General features: G+C 45.5%; 1 protein-coding gene across 1 annotated transcript; it reads right to left on the reverse strand.

Moving 5' to 3' along the window:
- Positions 1-764: 764 nt before the first annotated feature.
- LOC114602036 (C-signal-like) lies at positions 765-17989 on the reverse strand. Its single transcript, XM_028739772.2, has 6 exons — positions 17554-17989; positions 15590-15641; positions 13755-13945; positions 13212-13370; positions 11321-11431; positions 765-1141 (listed from the first exon to the last, which is right to left on the reverse strand). Exons 1-6 carry the CDS (start codon positions 17698-17700, stop codon positions 1031-1033), a joined length of 771 nt encoding a protein of 256 aa, XP_028595605.1. The 5' UTR covers positions 17701-17989; the 3' UTR covers positions 765-1030.
- Positions 17990-19395: the final 1406 nt, after the last annotated feature.

The following is a 19395-nucleotide window of genomic DNA, read 5'->3' on the forward strand; positions in this document are numbered from 1 at the left end:
GGGACAGAGTTGGGATTTTTAGGGGACCAAAGTTCTTGAGCTTTTTAAAGGAGATCAGTCAAAGTTGTTGAGGGACGGAAAGTGTCAGCTCCCCTGCCACCCTACATACCCTGCATGACACCCTGAGATCCCCCAACACCTGCTGCACCCCGCCTCTGTCTCCCTTCACTACTGCCCAAGGGACCTCAGGGTGCAAACTTGGGCAGTGTGTATGGAGGTTCTGGGCTGCCCAGATGACAAGATCCCCTCTCAGCCTCACTGATGGTGGTCCAAAGGAAGTCAGAGCAATAGATTTAACACTAGCTTGGCTGCAGGACTTTCTGGAAAAAGACAAACAGTGGTACCTCGGGTTAAGAACTTAATTTATTCTGGAGATCCATTCTTAACCTGAAACTGTTCTTAACCTGAGGTACCACTTTAGCTAACGGGGTCTCCCGCTGCTGCTGCGCCACCATGCGATTTCTGTTCTCATCCTGAAGCCAAGTTCTTAACCCGAGGTACTATTTCTGGGTTAGCGGAGTCTGTAACCTGAAGTGTCTGTAACCTGAAGCATCTGTAACCCAAGGTGCCATCCAAACACTTTAGGGACTCCCCACTGAATTTGTGTAGAATTTACTCTTATTACAGCTAGACATTGGAAAAATCTCTCTGGGGGGAATGTAGACGACTGGTACAAAGTGTGTGGGATATCATTCTATTGGAAAAACTAATGAATAAATTATTATTGTTAACAGATCAGAAACAAAAGGATAACTTCACTACAATTCAGCATGATGATGATGATGATAATAATTTTATTATTTATAACCTGCCCATGCAAGCATTCCAGATAATAACCAATCCCCAACAACAACTTGATATAACTACAAAAGCAAAAGATATTATTATTGTTGCATTTTTACTGCTGGGGGAGACAGAGAGGAGCTTGTGGGTGTTTCTGCCTCTGGTGTCAAAATAATGTGATCCGCTTTGGGACTGTGCACCCTGAGGCACTTTGATACTCCACATCAGGCAGCTAAATATCTTGGGTTCACCAAGGAAGTACATCCCCCTGCCAATTCACAAAAGTCCCAGTGTCTTTTTCCGAGAGATGGGAAAGGGTCTTCAGGATGCTTTGCACACTCTCATTCACTGTGAGTAACTGGAAAGAAAGAACAGTGACACAGGGACTTGTGAGTAAAAGAAAAGAAAAGAAAAAAGAGTGTCAAAAAACATAAGTAACATCAACTGAGAGTACAGGGGACAACATTCACGCACCGTCCATCAAACACAAACAGAGAAGCATTCTGGACGACTGCTCTCTATATCTGTGGATAAGGGTGATCCAATAAGACATTAATGACCCATTGTGGTGCAATGGTGCGAGTGTCAGGCTAGGACCTGGGAGATCAGGGTTCAAATCCCCACTTGGCCATGAAGATCACTGGACCACTCATTGTGTCTCAACCTAACCTATGTCACAGGTTATTGTGGGGATTAAATGAGGAGAGGAAGAACCACACATACCACCTTGAACTCCACAAGCATTTCACAACAACACCAAAGGGACGACTTCCGGCGAGGCAGCATGGCGGCAGCAGCAGAAGAAAAGAGCTCCTGAAGCCAGCCAGAGTAAAAGGCTCTGGTGACCGATTCCCGGACCCCCCAGAACTGCTGCTGCCAGCACTGCCAACGGAGAGGAATTGGGGGTGCCCGGGCATCTATCAAAGGAGCCAAAACACCCCCCCACGACCTTGATTGAGCCGGAAAGGCACCCGACCCCCCCCCAACAGCCGAGAGGAGCTCCAAAACCCGGAGGACAGTGGAACTAACGCAAAGAGGGAGAAAGAAAGGGAGAGAGGAAGAAGAAGAAAGAAAGAAAAAGGAGCCCCAAATTTACCGTTGCTGCCCCCATCTCTGCCGACGGGAAAGCAGAGGAGAGGTAGGTGAGCACGGTGAAGGCAAAATAGGCTTCGGGGAGGAAGGGAAAAAAAAAAACAACGCACGTGGCTGAGCCCTACCGGGAGCTCCAGCGGCAAGGAGAACACAGAGAAGCTGCATAACAAAGGAGACCACAGAAAAGAAAAAACAACCTTCCCCCCCCCCTTTTTTTTTTTTTAACACCCCCTTTTTTTAACCCCTTCCTCCCCCTCCCTCCCTCCCTTTAAAGAAAATATATATATACATCTTTCTTATCCCTCCCCCCCCATATACCTACTTTTACCACTTTTCTTTTTAAAAGAGGGGCCACTGCTGCTGCAGCCACCCTTTATTTGAATCTTTACTTTTATTTCTATCTTTTCTACTCACTATTTAAAGACACACTTTTCCACACACACATCCTCAATTTAAACCTCATTTTATTTCCACCTCAAACCCCCCTCTTAAGATTTAAAATGGCAGTATCCAGAAAACAGCCCTGAACCATCACAGGCCATTTCCTGGGACTGCCACTCCGCCCCAGACTTTCCACTCTCTTTTACCTACCCTCTTTTACCTATACTTTACTCATTAAAAAAAATAAATAAATAAATAAAAAGCTCTATTTAAAGACACCCCCCCTTTTTTTTTTTTACCTTTAATTCTCATTTTTATCTTTTACCCGTACATTTTTGGTTGCTTTTCTGCAGACGGAGAGTGGTGGCGGTGGTTGGGGGGACATATTATTATTATTTTTTAAAAGACAGAGCAGAGCCATACAATTATTCTTCTTTTCTTTCTCTTTTTAAAGCTCTTGTTCGCCTGCTCCTGAGGGGGGAATCTTTCGCCCCCAGCTACGACCACCACTCTCTTTTAAAACAAAAATTTCCTCCATATACCCATTTGGAGAACAAAAAATAACTGCATGGTTTTGTTTGATTTGTTTTTCTTAAGAATAATATTTCCCCCTGGTTATTGTTGTTATTTTTTGCTTGTGGGAAAGTAATTAAAAATGGAGGAAAATTAAACATATACCCTCTAATCTCTTGCATCTCTACCTGCTAACCCCCTTCCCTTTATATGAACTGTCTGTCCATTAGTCTACCCATCTCTGCTTACCTGCCCCCCCCCCCCGCCTCGGCGGCACCGCTGAGGCATCTACAGAAGCCCTAGAGAAGTTCTTAAAACACAGGCTAGAAGTGACACAAATGACCACCTAATCGAAACGCTCTGTAAAAGCCACCAGCCAACAAAGCCTGATCAGCTCAGCAACCCAACAATACCCAGGAATCACCACTGCCACAACTCCTAACCATCACACGCCCAACCCCAAGAGGACGCCAAGCCAACCTCAAACCAAAACCATCAGGGAGACCGAGATGACACCAACCAGGGAGATGGCAAACAATGCTAAGATGGTAGCTCCCCTTCAAGATGATGACCACCCAATAACGAAACGAGATCTGAGGGAAATGGAAGCACGATTAGAAGAAGCACTGAAGGCCACAATGGCTCCCATGCAGGTACTAATCAACAATCTAACCTCCAAAGTGGAAGCTCTAGAGAACAAGAACCAAATGCAAGAAAGAATAATAGAACAATACCGGGAGGAGAACGCACGTGTGAACAAGAAACTGGACGAACTGGTAAACCAAATGGAAGCAGAACACAACGAGATGAAAATTAAGCAAGCCGACCTTGAAGACCGCAATAGACGTTGTAACATCCGCTTCCGCAACTTCCCTGAAAAAACAGAGGAGAAAAGCCCAGCGGACCTAATTATACGCTGGCTGAAAAACACAATCCCAAGCCTGAAACTTGAGGCAGAGGACTTGGAGAGGGCTCACAGAGCCCTAAAACCTATGCCAAAACCCAGCGCCCCCCCAAGAGACATCATTGTATGTTTCACACGCTACCGAAAGAAGGAAGAAATATGGCATCAACTCAGAAACTCAAGCAACCTTCGATATGGAGAAACCCCCATTCTGGCCTTACAGGACCTATCGCAGGATACCCTAAACCGGAGGAAAAGCCTGCGCCCATGCACCCAGCGTCTCCAACAAGCAGGGATCAAATACCGATGGGGCTTCCCCTTCCGCCTCATTGTAACAACGAACACAACACAACACATGGCTACCAACATACCCGAGGCCCTGCAACTACTAAAGAACCTTGAACTCGACCTCCCGCCGGAATGGAAACCGACAAACCCACCAAGCGACAGCCCCAACCATGAGGAAACAACAGCAAACAACTGGACAATGGTACAGAAGAAAAAGATACAACAGAAGCGGCGCAACAACACAAACCAATACAGGCAAGCATCATGCTCAGAACCGTCCCGCCGACCATACGACACAAGAAACCAGACCAAGATCAACCAAACCAACTCATCGCAGATGGACAACCCTACAACAACAACAACCCCGGCTGAAAGAAGCAACCAGGAAAAAACCACAAACTGAAGGACTGGTGATTTCCCCCCCTTTTTTTCCCCCTCCCCCCCAAAACATAGATTTAGTTAACACCATCAACACCCCCCCCAGCCCCGCACCCCCACAGAAATCCCCACCCCAACACCAGTCCATACTACCTCAACCACATTCCCCATCACCCACACCTTCAACATCCTCATACTCCATACTAAGGAAAAACAACTCCAACCTTAATAACACAACCCACAATCAGGCTAAAATCTGATACCCAACCAGCACTATGGTGGCACCAGAGCGTACCAGCACCCACATCCCCACCCCAACACACCAACAATGTTGCTCATAATACTGGCAACACTGCTTACAAACCTTATACCTGACAGCGACGTTACAAAGTCACTTCACACTGTCTCGCTGATCACCCCCTATCGCAGACAACAGGGGGGACGGCCTGTCCTTGAACACGGCCTTCCACACCAGCTGAGACCTAGGACCAACTGGCTAAATGCCAGATGGCCCAAAATACCCCAAACAAACACCTATATGACTACATATAGGAAACTCCCTACAACTTACCCCCTACTCTTTAACCCAAATCTCACTCTAATCCTACTAGCCCCCCATCCACCACACCCTAGGTCAGCGCAACCCCACTGGTTCTTTAAACAACACGAAGAGAGAGACACAAGACAACCCGAACGGGTTGGCATGGAATCGCCCCACATAATAGATAAACAAAATGGCTAACCTAAAAGCAATTACATTAAACGTGAGGGGGCTGGGAAACCCCATCAAAAGAAAACGCATCACCTCATACATAAACACCATGAAACCACACATCACCTTCCTACAAGAAATACACAATCCACCCAAAGGCAGCAAACTCCTGAGCGACCCCCGCTTTAGTCAACAGTGGGTCGCACAAGGCTCAGGGAAAGCCCGTGGTGTAGCCATAATACTCAGTAGGGACCTGAACTTCACTGCCACAACAGTCCTCAAGGACAAAAAAGGCAGATTCATTTTCGCTAAAGGGACACTAGATGGCAAAATCAAACTGACAATCGGCTCCATATATGCCCCAAACACGAAACAACTAGAATTCTTCCAGAAAACACTAAACAAATTCCTCTCCTTCTCTGAAGGGGAAGCAATCCTAGGAGGGGACCTCAATCTAAATATGAAAGGTATATCCCTGAAAGATATCCACCCCACAACCCCATGGGCAACCTTCCTCCGAAGGAAACCCCCAACAACCAGGAACTCTTACAAGTTACTAAAAATGCTAAAAAACAGGGGTCTCTATGACATTTGGGGTGAGCAAAACCCGGGAGACATCAGCCATACATTCCAATCGGGACGCCATGATACAGTGTCCAGACTGGACAGCATTCTACTCACACAGGGTCTGATTCCCTCAGTAGAATCAACAAACATAGGTAACATTAAAATCACAGATCACGCCCCAGTAGAAGTCACTGTTAAAATAGGAGAAGGAACACAAACCACCCCATCCTGGTCCTTCAGTCCCATCCTAACTACAAACAAACAAATTAGAGAGAGTCTCACAAAAACCCTCCAAAACTACTTCAAAGAAAACGATGTAAACAATACAACAACCCCCCTCCTATGGGACGCAATGAAAGCGGTCACCAGAGGAGCTTGCATAAAAGAGAAAACATTCCTTAAAAAACAAACCTCCTCAAAAATTAGCAAAATAGAACAAGACATCACAGCCCTCTCATCACGCTACAAACAAACAGGATCTAAAAAACTCCTCAAACTTATAGAACAGAAAAGGAGAGAACTAGACTCCTTAGAAATCAACAAAACAATGATCAACATTCTATACTCTAAACAACGTTTCTATGAATATGGAGGGAAAAACTCCAGAATACTAGCAAATAGATGTAGGAAAAAAGCACTCAAAACAAGAATACACTGCATCACCAAAAAAGACGGCAACATAACATTCTCCCCCAAAGAAATAATTTCAGAATTTGCAGAATTTTACTCCAACCTATACACCTCCCATAACCCACCAGAGAGGGAAATCAAAAAATTTCTAGCAGGACTGACCATGCCTACCCTAACTGATGAGGAACAGGAATTCATGGATAGCCCTATCACCCCAGAGGAAATAGATGCGGTCCTCAAAAACTTGAAACCACACAAAGCCCCAGGCCCAGACGGCTTCACAGCAGAATTCTATAAGAAATTCAAAGAACCCTTGATGCCCTACATGACCCGCCTATTCAATGACATCATAAAAGGAGGCCCCATCCCCAAAACCTGGACCCACTCCAAAATAGTCTCCATCCCAAAACCACTAAAAGACAGCCTCAAAGTAGAATCATACCGCCCAATCTCATTAATAAACCAAGACTACAAGATATTCACATCAATCTTGGCCAACCGCCTAAAAATCTTCCTACACAAGTTAATAGCCCCAGACCAGACTGGCTTTGTCCCTGGCCGCAATATAACAGACCCCATCAGGAAACTACTGAACCTGATCGAACACAGCAAGGCAACCAAACTCCCATTGACAATTATGTCCCTAGACATACTCAAAGCCTTTGATTGCTTGGAGTGGAAATACATATTAGCAGTACTAACTAACATGAAATTTGGCCCCAACTTCCTACAAATCCTCAAACAAATATACTCCCAAGCCTCAGCAAAATGCAGAACTAACAATATGGATTCTAACACTATAGCTATCCAAAGAGGCACGAAACAAGGATGCCCACTGTCTCCCTTCTTATTTATCCTGGCTCTGGAACCCCTAGCAATCCGCATCCGAGCAGCCACAGACATCAAGGGAGTGGAAATAAAAGGCAGGACCTATAAATTAGGGCTCTTTGCAGATGACCTAATGGTCACAACACCAGACCCCATAAGCACAGCAACCTCCCTAATCAGAGAACTCAACGCATTTGCAATGGTGTCGGGCCTACAGGTAAATTTCACAAAGTCAGAAGCTATGTGCTTCAACACCCCTCCTCACACCCAAAAAGAACTCACGAAGGTCACCAAAATAAAACTTTGCCACACCAAGTTCAGATACCTAGGGGTACAAATAACCAGAAACCTCAATAAATTATACCTCCACAACTACAAGCCCCTGTGGCGACAAATTAACAAAGACCTAAAGAGATGGAATAACATGAACCTCACTCTCTCAGACAAAATAGCCATGATCAAAATGATCACACTCCCAAAACTAACCTACCTATTCCAAACCCTCCCAATCTGGATCCCCTCAACCCAACTTCACAGTTGGCAGAGAAAACTACACTCTTTCATCTTCTCACATAAAAAACCAAGAATAAGCCCCAAATACCTGCACCTCCCCACCTCAGAAGGAGGATGGGGAATCCCCAACATAGAAGCATATTACAACGCCAACCAAATACGCCATATAATCCCATATATACTAGAAGATGAGACAAAACAATGGGTACACCTAGAGAAGGACACAATTGAAAACACCTGCACCACAACATACCCACTCCTCCCAAACAAACTAAAGAAAATTCCCACAACACTTAACAGGTACACACAGACCATGCTCAAAGCATGGAAAACACAAATAGGCAAACTATCCCCAACCCCATCCCCACTAATCCCCCTGGCATACCACCCATTATTCCACCATGCAGCACAAAACCTCCAGATAAAAACCTGGCGAACCAAAGGCTTGTATCGCCTAATAGACTTTTATAAAAATAACAAACCCTTGTCAACACAAGAAATACAAGACAAACTAGAAGACACCCAAATGCCCTGGTTAACACAACACCAACTACATGCCCTCTTAAACAACCCAACAGTAAAATCAGCAGCAACTAGGCCCCTGACAACCTTCGAAAACCTCCTCCTAACAACAAAGGGAAACGGTAAAGGGATGGTATCCGCAATATACAAAATACTACTCCAAAATCTCGCAAATCCCCTAGACGCAATCAAAAATCAATGGGAGAATGACATAGGCTATGAGATAAACCCCACTCAATGGACCAGAATGTGGTCTAAACCCCCCTTTAAATCCATATCAACGAAAAGAAAAGAACTCACACCGAAACTCACCTACAGGTGGTACCTAACACCAAGGAAACTAGCGCTAATACACCCAGGAACCTCACCAAAATGCTGGAGAGGGTGCACCTCCACAGGCACATACTTCCACATGTGGTGGGAGTGTCCCAAAATCCAACTATTCTGGACAACAGCCATACAAGAAATTTGTAAAATAACTAAGCAAGTAATAGACACCACCCCAGAATTGGCCCTACTAAACATCTTCCAAGACAACAATGCCCATTTACACCACAAAGAACTCATAACCCACCTGCTCTCAGCAGCCAGAAACACCATAACCAGACACTGGAGAGACCTGTCAGGAGTAAGCATGGACCAATGGTATCAAATAGTATGGGAAACAGCCCTACTAGAAAAATTAACTAATAAACTGAAACTGACACGGGGACAAACAGAAGAAGATGCCTTCACCCCGGTATGGCTCCCCTTTATCACACACACAGCCCAACAGGACAATGACAATAATCCACCAACAGCATACAAATCAATATGGCTAACCTGATCCAAAACACCCACCCACCTCACTCACACACGAAAACAAAGATCACCACAGCCAATCACAAGCAAACAATCACACCCTAGGCCAACCCCAACCTCTCTCACCACCAAAGGAACACAAGTGAACAACACAAGCACGCTGACACCAAACTCTACACACATTAAACATAATAGAAACACCGCCACCCAATCCCACCCTTATCCATCTTCCCTCTCTCCACCCCCCTTTCTCTTTTCTCTCCTTTTTTTATTTTTATTTTTATTTTCTTCTCCCCCTAATGCCTCAACAAATGAAACGGATTTGTAAAAATGTTACATGGGGAAAAATATATATGAGGCACTACACTTCTGTAAAACAAGAAAATCCTTAATAAAATATTTTAAAAAAAAAAAAAAAAAAAAAACAACACCAAAGGCTTCTAGAAGTCAACTAGAAATTTTCTTTTCCCTTCCCTTCCTTACTATTTTACTCAAAAGTCAGCTCCCATAGTGTTCACTTGAGCATACTCCTAAGTAGATCTGTCATACCTTGCCTTGTCTTCTTCCCCTCCTCTTAATGCACTTCTAATATCCCCCACTCCAGCTAATCAGGCTGCAATCACTAACCCCATTTACCTAGGAGTAAGCCCCATTGAATGCAATGGGAACTTAGTTCTGAGCAAGACCGGGCTAGACTTTCTTCTGTCAATAACTACCTTGAAAAACAAATGCTAAATCAAATGGCCTTTTGTACTTTGAAACCAAAGCCCAACCCTTCAGCTTGGTAATATTGTTCCTTTGCAGATGTCTTCCCAACAGTTATTAATTCATTCATCACACACTTTTGAATACACCTCCCCATCACTTTCCAAACCACAAACATTCAGATTCTTTTTTTTTAAAAAGTGATTATGTTTCACAAGAACAACAGAACCCTTTAATTCGCTTTAGTTAATCAGAACTAAGAGATCTGGGATGTGCTTGAATCCTTCCCACAAAATGATGATAGTCAGGAAACACCGTATGCTTTTAACGCTTGTCAGTTGCTATCAGCCACAATAGCCCTTGTCCAGACAATTAGCTCTGGAAATAAATAGTAGGGAATTGGCATTACCTTCACAGGGTGGATTTAAACACAGGAATAAAGTAAAGGTAAAGGGTAAAGGGAGGGACACGGGTGGCGCTGTGGGTAAAAGCCTCAGCGCCTAGGGCTTGCCGATCAAAAGGTCGGCGGTTCGAATCCCCGCGGCGGGGTGCGCTCCCGTTGCTCGGTCCCAGCGCCTGCCAACCTAGCAGTTCGAAAGCACCCCCGGGTGCAAGTAGATAAATAGGGACTGCTTACTGGCGGGAAGGTAAACGGCGTTTCCGTGTGCTGCGCTGGCTCGCCAGATGCAGCTTTGTCACGCTGGCCACGTGACCCGGAAGTGTCTCCAGACATCGCTGGCCCCCGGCCTCTTGAGTGAGATGGGCGCACAACCCCAGAGTCTGTCAAGACTGGCCCGTACGGGCAGGGGTACCTTAAAGGGTAAAGGGACCCCTGACCATTAGGTCCAGTCGTGGCCGACTCTGGGGTTGCGGCGCTCATCTCGCTTTATTGACCGAGGGAGCCGGTGTATAGCTTCCGGGTCATGTGGCCAGCATGACTAAGCCACTTCTGGCGAACCAGAGCAATGCACGGAAACACCGTTTACCTTCCCGCCGGAGCAGTACCTATTTATCTACTTGCACTTTGACGTGCTTTTGAACTGCTAGGTTGGCAGGAGCAGGGACCGAGCAACGGGAGCTCACCCCGTCACGGAGATTCAGACCTCCAACCTTCTGATCGGCAAGTCCTAGGCTCTGTGGTTTAACCCACAGCGCCACCCTTTTCCACCCGCATCCCTTTTAAACACAGGAATACAACACTGTAAATGAGTCAGAAATTAGATCGTTTTCACCAAAAGAAAAAAATTCCAATGAGAGTTAAACAGTTCTCACTCTCTGGCACCATCTGATGTTGCATGTTTAAAACACATTCAAATCACATTATTGTGATGAATGTAGCTGAGTCCATAGACTGATTCTTGACTTATCAGGGGCATCTTTCTGGTCAGAGTTGTGGATCCAGCCACAATTCAGCAGAGAGTTGAATTTTTAAATGGCTTAAGCATTCCTAACACAATGTTGGATTGTAGCCCACCAGTGTGTGTGACTATTTTCTTGCTGGATTGGATCATCAGACCAAAGGCTTTCTTATTTTTAATTTTATTCTAATATTACTAGAGAATGTCTTTTAAAATTCTTTTGAAACTACAAACAAGTTAATAAACTCATTATCCATCCTGACCCTTATTTCAATGTAGGTCAAACGAGTTAGATAATTGCAATGCTCTTTGTATGGTGATCTGATTCTGACACAAATAACTTACCCCTCCACCTGTCATGTCTGTATGCACAAACCCAGGATGCAGTGCAATGCACAGGATTTTGTCATTAGCATATCCCAGGGACTGGCACCGTGTCAGCATATTCAGAGCAGCCTAAGAATGAGACATACCAGAAGCATGTAGCTGAATGATACAGCTAAGGATGGGGGATAATTCCCCCCCCCTTTTGTATTTTAATTTGAACCAATCTTATTTCCATTTCCCAAACCAATATTCAACTGAAATGCTGCACTTCTGTAGATTTTGCAATGTAGTCCTTCACGAAAGACACAGGTGGTTTCTGTGGCTAGTTGTACCGCTTTCCATCTACAGTGGGTTTACCAGCTATGACCTTCCCTAGATTAGGAAACTTGTCCTGCCAGGCTTAGCTAGGTCAGTCCTTGGGAGGAAGGGTTATCAAGCTCTTTGTTCTCCCACTTTCTCCCATTCCACCTACTAGTCAGGAGGTCTAAGATGGATGCTCCAAGCTCAGACTGTGTGGCTTAAGCAAGCCACCTTTTGTGTTTCTATACAAATAATTTAGAAACTCTCACCACTTAGGAACCTAATTCTCACTTCCTGTGTGTTATTACTGCTGTATGAATCTGACCTTTGAAGAGGTTATAAGTAAACCATTTTTAACTTACCAAATGTTTGGTCTTTTCTATGCTAAAGGAAGTGGGTAACTTTGGAAGCCACTTAAGGTAAAGGTAAAGGTACCCCTGCCCGTACGGGCCAGTCTTGACAGACTCTAGGGTTTTGCGCCCATCTCATTCAAGAGGCCGGGGGCCAGCGCTGTCTGGAGACACTTCCGGGTCACGTGGCCAGCGTGACATCACTGCTCTGGTGAGCCAGAGCCGCACACGGAAATGCCGTTTACCTTCCCGCTAGTAAGCGGTCCCTATTTATCTACTTGCACCCGGGGGTGCTTTCGAACTGCTAGGTTGGCAGGCGCTGGGACCGAACAACGGGAGCGCACCCCGCCGCGGGGATTCGAACCGCCGACCTTTCGATCGGCAAGCCCTAGGCGCTGAGGCTTTTACCCACAGCACCACCCACGTCCCTTTGGGAGCCACTTAGAAGGGGGTATTTTAAAGGTCTAACAAGCTATATTTCCCTGCTTTATGTTACTGCATATTTTGTTATTTTAAATCCATGCTGGGGTTCTCTCACCAAAGAGTACTTGCCCCAAACCTGGATCTAGTGATCCAGGGAATTCTCTTTTTATGATTATACCTTAACTTATTTGTCTTTTAAGCAAAATACCAACAATATCATAAAAAAACACAGAAATATCCAGAAGCATCAAAATAGTCACTCTGTCAGTCACCCCGCTAAGATAGTCAGCCAAGAAAGCCAATGCAGTGTTCCAAAATGGGCCAAAAATGGGCCAGATAATAATGTTCATTCATGAGTCTTTGCGGTTGTCTAGCTTCTTGGTTCTTGAGAAACTTCCCCTCCCCCCCCAAAAAAAGCCAACTGGAGACTGGCCCATAGTCATGAAGGTCAGGAGATATGTAAATACTTATATAAAAATGTATAATTACCTGGCCAGCACCTTCAAGGCAAAAGAAACATGGCCCTTGGATAACTGACCACTAAACCAGTGTTCTTTAAATTGGATGCACAGATTTTATTGGACCACAGCTCCTATAATCCTCAGCCTGCTTATTCAATTGTCAGAGACAAAGATGTATCTAGGGGAGCATGACCAGTTCAGTTGCACCGAGTGCAGAACGTTAGGCGCCGCAGTGACATCCAATGGAAGGCAAGAGGTGGTGGGGCCTGCTGGATATTAGTGTTGCATAGGGCACTGTAAGCCCAACAGCAGCTGAAGTCCCAAGGTTGAAGAACACTGCACAAAACTGACTACTTGTCTGTGATGTGTTGATACCTTGCTGCAGCGGTAATTGACAACTTGTCCATTCTCCCACAGGAAGAGATTTGTGATGGAGCCAGCATCACTAGAGATGTTGACAATGGCAGCTTTGCTGCAGCTCATCCCATTCTGGGGGCTTTCCAGAGATGCCTTCCTCAGCAAGGGCAGGAATGCCTGGAGAAGAAGAGAAAAGAATTGCACACAGCAGCACATGCTGTAGAGAAGACTGGCCATAGTGCCAGATTTAGGGTAGTGCAGGCAGTTCCCTCCACACAGGGCACTGAGCCAAGGGGGCACATAACAGCTACAACTCCTACTTCAACAGGTTCTATCTTCCCCCATCACCTCCATTACCACGAAGGTTGCACTGTTAAATATTATTCTCTCATGCAGCTATTACAAGCTTAGTTCCATATCCTTTCTCCATGAAAAAGGCATAGCTGCCGATCACCCCATCACCAGGAAGCAGTGACATCAGGCTACCTACTTTCCCAACATTAAGGGATCTGCAACAGGACAAGAAATCTCTGTGAAGGAGGAACAACCAGGTAGCCTTACCTGGCTCACCATCATGGGCCCAATCACATTGGTCTTGTACACTTCAGACATGTCTTCCGGTGTCTCAGCTTCCATAACTAAGTTTATCCTTGCAATTCCAGCATTGTTTATCAGAAGGGTCAGCCCAACCCCTTTAAGCCGTTCAATGACTCTGGTTGCAGCATCCTTGACGCTAGAGGGCTCAGAAGTATCTTCAGCAGCAAAGAGAAGAATTTCATAAGTCCAACTTTTTCTCTCACTACAAATCAACACATTATAAGCCTTTTTCTTATGATAATATTTAGAAGGAAGAATTGGAATTTGATATGCATCAAATATTGTTCCATTTCCACCCTCTGATATTTAATTGCCAGAAACTGGAAGACAATAGATACAGGTAACTCACATTTTATGCAGGGGTTACATTCCAGGGATGATGTGTATACACAAAAACACATATAGACCCTTGGAGCTGCCTCTGCGCAAGCAACCTTACATTTGGAGCCAGGACACTAAACAGTATAACCTCCACCCAGAAGGCAAGTCTGAGAGATTAAAAGCTCTTTCCATGCTGGGAAAACCCTGCACAAAAAGCGATTTTAAGCTCTCTGCCTTCTGTGCATTTAATTTATGTGATTTCAACCAGCTGGCCTTCAATCACATAAAGTTGAAATTGCGCATGTTAAGCACACATAAGGTGCAAGTTACCTGTGTTAAATATAAGAAGCCCATGTTGGAAAAGATTTAAGAACTACATGCACTTTCAAAGATAATGAACATAATAAACCACTGCTGGGCACCCTTGACCTTTAGTGACAATAGAGAGCCTAGGATAGGCAAAGTCAGCCTGGAAGGTTCTTCATTGAGAAGGCTGCCAGCTGCAATTCAGTAATGGATGGAGAACAATAGGCCAAGGGAAGCTCTTTGTGTGAGAGAGTTTTGGTTGATACTGGAAGCTGGAGACAGAGGCTTGCCTTGCTCTGCGCTGGACCCAAAGATGTGCCTTGACAATCTTCCTGGAAACCTAATGGGGAGGCCAGATCTGTGGAGCCCATCCACCCTATGCTCAAGTTGTATATATGTGTGATAAAATAAAACCATATATCCCAAAGGCACCGCAGTTTTAGTTGACCTTCATTCCAAGGAAAGCAAATCCCAGGAAAGCACTGGAACACCTGGAGTCTCTCGCTGCTCAGAGACTGGGGTGCATGAAATAGCATGTTTATTCACATATTTTTTCTTCAGTAGCTGTAGCTGCCTAAAGGCAATGCACAGCTACCCAATGGCAACAATCCCACGAAGGATTAAGGTTCAGTCTTCTGGCAGAGGCCCAGAACTCTTTGAACTAGTATAAAAACAATTTTTTTTGTCAATATTGCAACACCTACAAGTTACTCATAATATCAGAGGTGAAGTCATCACCAGGAGTACAAAGGTGCCTAGATATGGAACAGTGTGTCATATAACTGAAAGTTATAATGCAAATAGAAAGGCTCAATGGTGTTGAGTTTTGCTCTCTATTTAGAGCTGAACTGGATTGTGCTAGGACTGTTTGGGGGTTCTGCCTACAGTCCGTGAGGAGAATGGCCCTTTCTCACATCATGCGGTTCATCATTTGATGTGGCAGAAAGGAAAGGAAAGAGTTAAAGAAAAAGAGATGAATCCTCAGTGTGAGGATGCCTCTCAGCAACTGTTGACAATGGAGTTGACTTTTATATATTTAAGTTGTTTTTTTAGAACATATCCTGCAGGAAAGTAGTCTTGCGAAATTACTTTTAATCTCAGCGCTTGTCTCTGGCAATGTGGGAAGAGGGGGGGGGCAAGGCAATTTGGTGGGGGGGGGGGCAAACACATACCCAGTGGGATAATCTCCACTCCCTGATGTTTGGCAGCCAAATCCTTCAAGACCTGGAAGATGCACAGACCATAGATTTAGGATGCAACATCAAGCCCTGGAGGTGGGATTATTTAAAAGCGGAGAGAAGAAAGTAGATGATTTGGGCTGTGTACACACTAACCCATTCGTAACACAAAAATGTAGTTTTTCCATAATCTGAAATAATTCATTCTCATTCTTAACAAACAGTTTTCAGTCTAGATTAAGGTTACCAGATGTCTCCGTTTCCCGGAGACAGTCCCAGGATTTACAAATCAGTCCCCTGACAAAATCCATTTATTTAACAGGAAGTTGAAAAGTGTCCCTGGATTCATTGAAAAAAAATCTGGTAACCTTAGTCTAGATTGATTCTAGATCCTGCTGTCCACAAAGGTGGAGGTGGTTACAAGATATGCTTTTGAAATACCTCTCCTTGGTTAGGTAATCAAGAAGGAAGTGGTGATAAAGCCATGGCTGTGAACACTCTATACCCTTGAAAGGCATTTGAAGCACCAAACAAAGAATTCTGGTCGCTGTTGTTTACCCTTCACAGAACCACAGTTCTCAACTCCTTTACAAAATTCAGTGCCAAGATTTTTTGGGGGGGGGGGAGAACTTCAAGGTGCTTTAAAGATATAGTGTATACACAAGCTTAGGCTGCAAACCCACATTTTCTTAAAGAATCAAGGGAAACTGAGTACAGTGGTACCTCAGGTTAAGTACTTAATTTGTTCCGGAGGTCCATTCTTAACCTGAAACTGTTCTTAACCTGAAGCAGCACTTTAGCTAATGGGGCCTCCTGCTGCCACCACGCCACCAGAGCACGATTTCTGTTCTCATCCTGAAGCAAAGTTCTTAACCCGAGGTACTATTTCTGGGTTAGCAGAGTCTGTAACCTGAAGTGTATGTAACCCGAGGTACCACTGTACTTGTTTTTTCTATGTGTTCCACAAACAAAGATCTACTGAATAATTTTTGTCCTGGTTTTGATTTTGATTGCATAAGTGTTGCTTGCCTCTCCCCACCCAATTAACTGCAACTCGTGGTTTTAGCTTTTATTTTCAGATTAGTCACAGGTTGCAAGGATCGGTGGGTTACATAAGAGATTAAAGACTTGGCTAAGCACAAGCTATGAACCAACAAGGGACATGCCTTGTGCACCTTCCTTTTGAAGGACGGGATGGGCCAGCACTGGTGTCTCTGTCCTAGGCAACGGAAGCAGGGTGGGTGCTGGCTCAGTATCCGATTTACTTCCACCAGCCTTGCCTGAAGGGGGAGGCTTTTACATAATAGGGGAAAGTGACAGAGGTGGAGAAGCAAGGGGGGCATATCTGGAAGGGAGGTAAAGGGAGGCATTTCTGAGAGCTTACCTGAGTCTCCTTCAGAGGGTGGATCTCCGCCCCCTAACCCCAGGGGCTTTTCTTGGGATCAGACATATCTTGGGGCTTGGAATCCGTAACCCACACCCCACTATAAGAAGACAGTACCTACCTGCAAGCTAAATGATACGTTACCTCTTTGACAAGTTGTAAGGCTCTTTTTCCACACTCTTCCAATCTAATTGCATACGAACGAACATTGCAATTGTAAGCACGTTGACACAGACAAAATCCTCACTCAAGCGACTATTTAGTAATGTTTAACTCACGTTATTTGTTTCAAAATCTGAGCTGTTCTTGTAATAGCCAACCCCCCAATAGCATAATCACTTCTTCCTTTAAATGTTCTTCAGATCAAGGGGTGAGAGATACCAAATCTCTTTCCTACTCATTCTTCCCTAATTCTGCAAAAGAAAGGGTTGTCAAAGCACTCAAGGGGGCCACTAAATTGTGTTTAAGCAGTCAGACCCTGGGAATGGGAAGTGCAACAAGCTTGCCTGGGTCACAAGTGTCTTGGCACCACCCTCATTTCTGTACTCTTCCCAGTGTGCATCCTGTGGCTCACCTGGGCACGTGGTCCCTCTGGGTCCCGGCAGGTGGCAAAGATCCATTCTGGCCGGTTGCTTTTCCCAACCAGCTGCCTCACCAGCTCCAAGCCAATACCCCGATTGGCCCCAGTCACCAGGACACTGCGTGCATTCAGCACAGCCATCTCTCTTCCCAGCCTGCGCTCAACTGACAATGCTCTCTGTCGGCTCAGTTCCAGCGCTAACTCCAGCCCTCAGTTTCTCCAGCAAGGCTGGTATCAGTGTGTGCTCTATTTGGCAAAAATCCAATGTTGTTCAAGTTACTTCATACAGGGGAGAAAGGAAGAGAAGCTGGGCTTTGCCACTAGCAGGCAGGAACAGATTAACAAGTCTTGTTGCCTGGTGGGGAAGGGAAGCTGACAGGGCAGAAATAGCAGTCATTTATCGGTCCCTGCCTAAGAAAACACAGTGGCACCCAAGGATAGCCGATTCTGACACCCAGTTCCATACCCTCCAACTGCCCTGATTTTGCCGGCATCACCACAGAAACACTGCAGCCATCACGACTCCATGACTTTGTCCTGAAAGTCCCAGATCCCAGAGCGGATCATGCCACACACCAAGTGCCTCCGCCTTTCCCTCAGCCTGTTCTCATTCATCATTTGCCTTTCGCTGATTGCCACTGCAAGAAGCCCTTCTCCACATCCTTTGCTGCTTTTTGGACTCCCACCCACCCACCCCGCCCAGTGATCCCGGAGTGTGCACTTGTGTTTGGCTGCCTGCGTGTTCCCCACACCTCCACCTCCTGGGCCCTGTCAGTCTTTTGCATGGGAGGGGAGGCATTGCCATGGATACCAGGGGTGTTGGTGGGGGTGGACAAAGAGGGCTGGGAGTGGGTGCACAAGTCCTTGGTCCTTTAAAGTGGGAAGTGCCAGAGTCTCATCCGTAGAAGTGCTTCCCACCTTCTTCATCGGGGGTAGGCAACCTAAGGCCTGGGAGCTGGATGTGGCTCAATTGCCTTCTCAATCCGGCCTGCGGAAGGTCCAGGAATCAGCATGTTTTTACATGAGTAGAATGTGTCCTTTTATTTAAAATGCACCTCTGGGTTATTTGTGGGGCATAGGAATTCATTCATTCCCCTCTCCCAAATATAGTCTGGCCCACCACATGGTCTGAGGGACAGTGGACCAGCCCATGGCTGAAATAGGGTGCTGACCCCTGTTCTTCATCCCAGGTGTACAGAGACATCATCATCATCATTCACTGGCTCAGCTCATCACCCTGTGTGGTTGAACTACCTACACCATCCTAAATCTGGTGCTGGAGTGAAAGGGGGGGGGGGCGGAACGAAGTATTGTGTAGACTAGAATAACCCTATTTTCACCTGAGGAATGTTGGATGGTGTGCAATTCTTCCCTGAAGTGTTTTGCTGCTAAGTCCACTTAGCAGGACTGGCCCAAGACATTTAGTCAACTGAGGTGAATGACAAAATGGCACTCCCCTCCCTGCCAGGGAAGGAGGATTGAGTAAAGATCTACATCAGGAACAAGGGGGCCGGAAGAGGATAAAGATCTAAGTCTGGCTCTGCTGCCCCTGTGGACCCTGCTCCCCAACCTTGCCTAATGGATGGAGCAGCTCTACCACTCAGCTCAGACTGGCAGCAGCCCAGAAACATAACAAGAAATAATGAGAAAGAGATTTGTTGGGAGCTCCCTTCATGCACTGGCTTAGCAAGAGGCTTTACAAGTTTGGCTTGTTGCCTATTTAAAGAGAGAAGTTGGGAAAAGGTAGCTATACCAGCAAAGCCATTGTTTTGTACCTTGCTTTCTGGGTGACCTTTGGACAGAATGGAGTTTCTGGCTCTTCCTGTTATGCTCAGC

Source organism: Podarcis muralis, chromosome 7, assembly GCF_964188315.1.
Source record: "Podarcis muralis chromosome 7, rPodMur119.hap1.1, whole genome shotgun sequence".
Classification (NCBI taxonomy): domain Eukaryota; kingdom Metazoa; phylum Chordata; class Lepidosauria; order Squamata; family Lacertidae; genus Podarcis; species Podarcis muralis.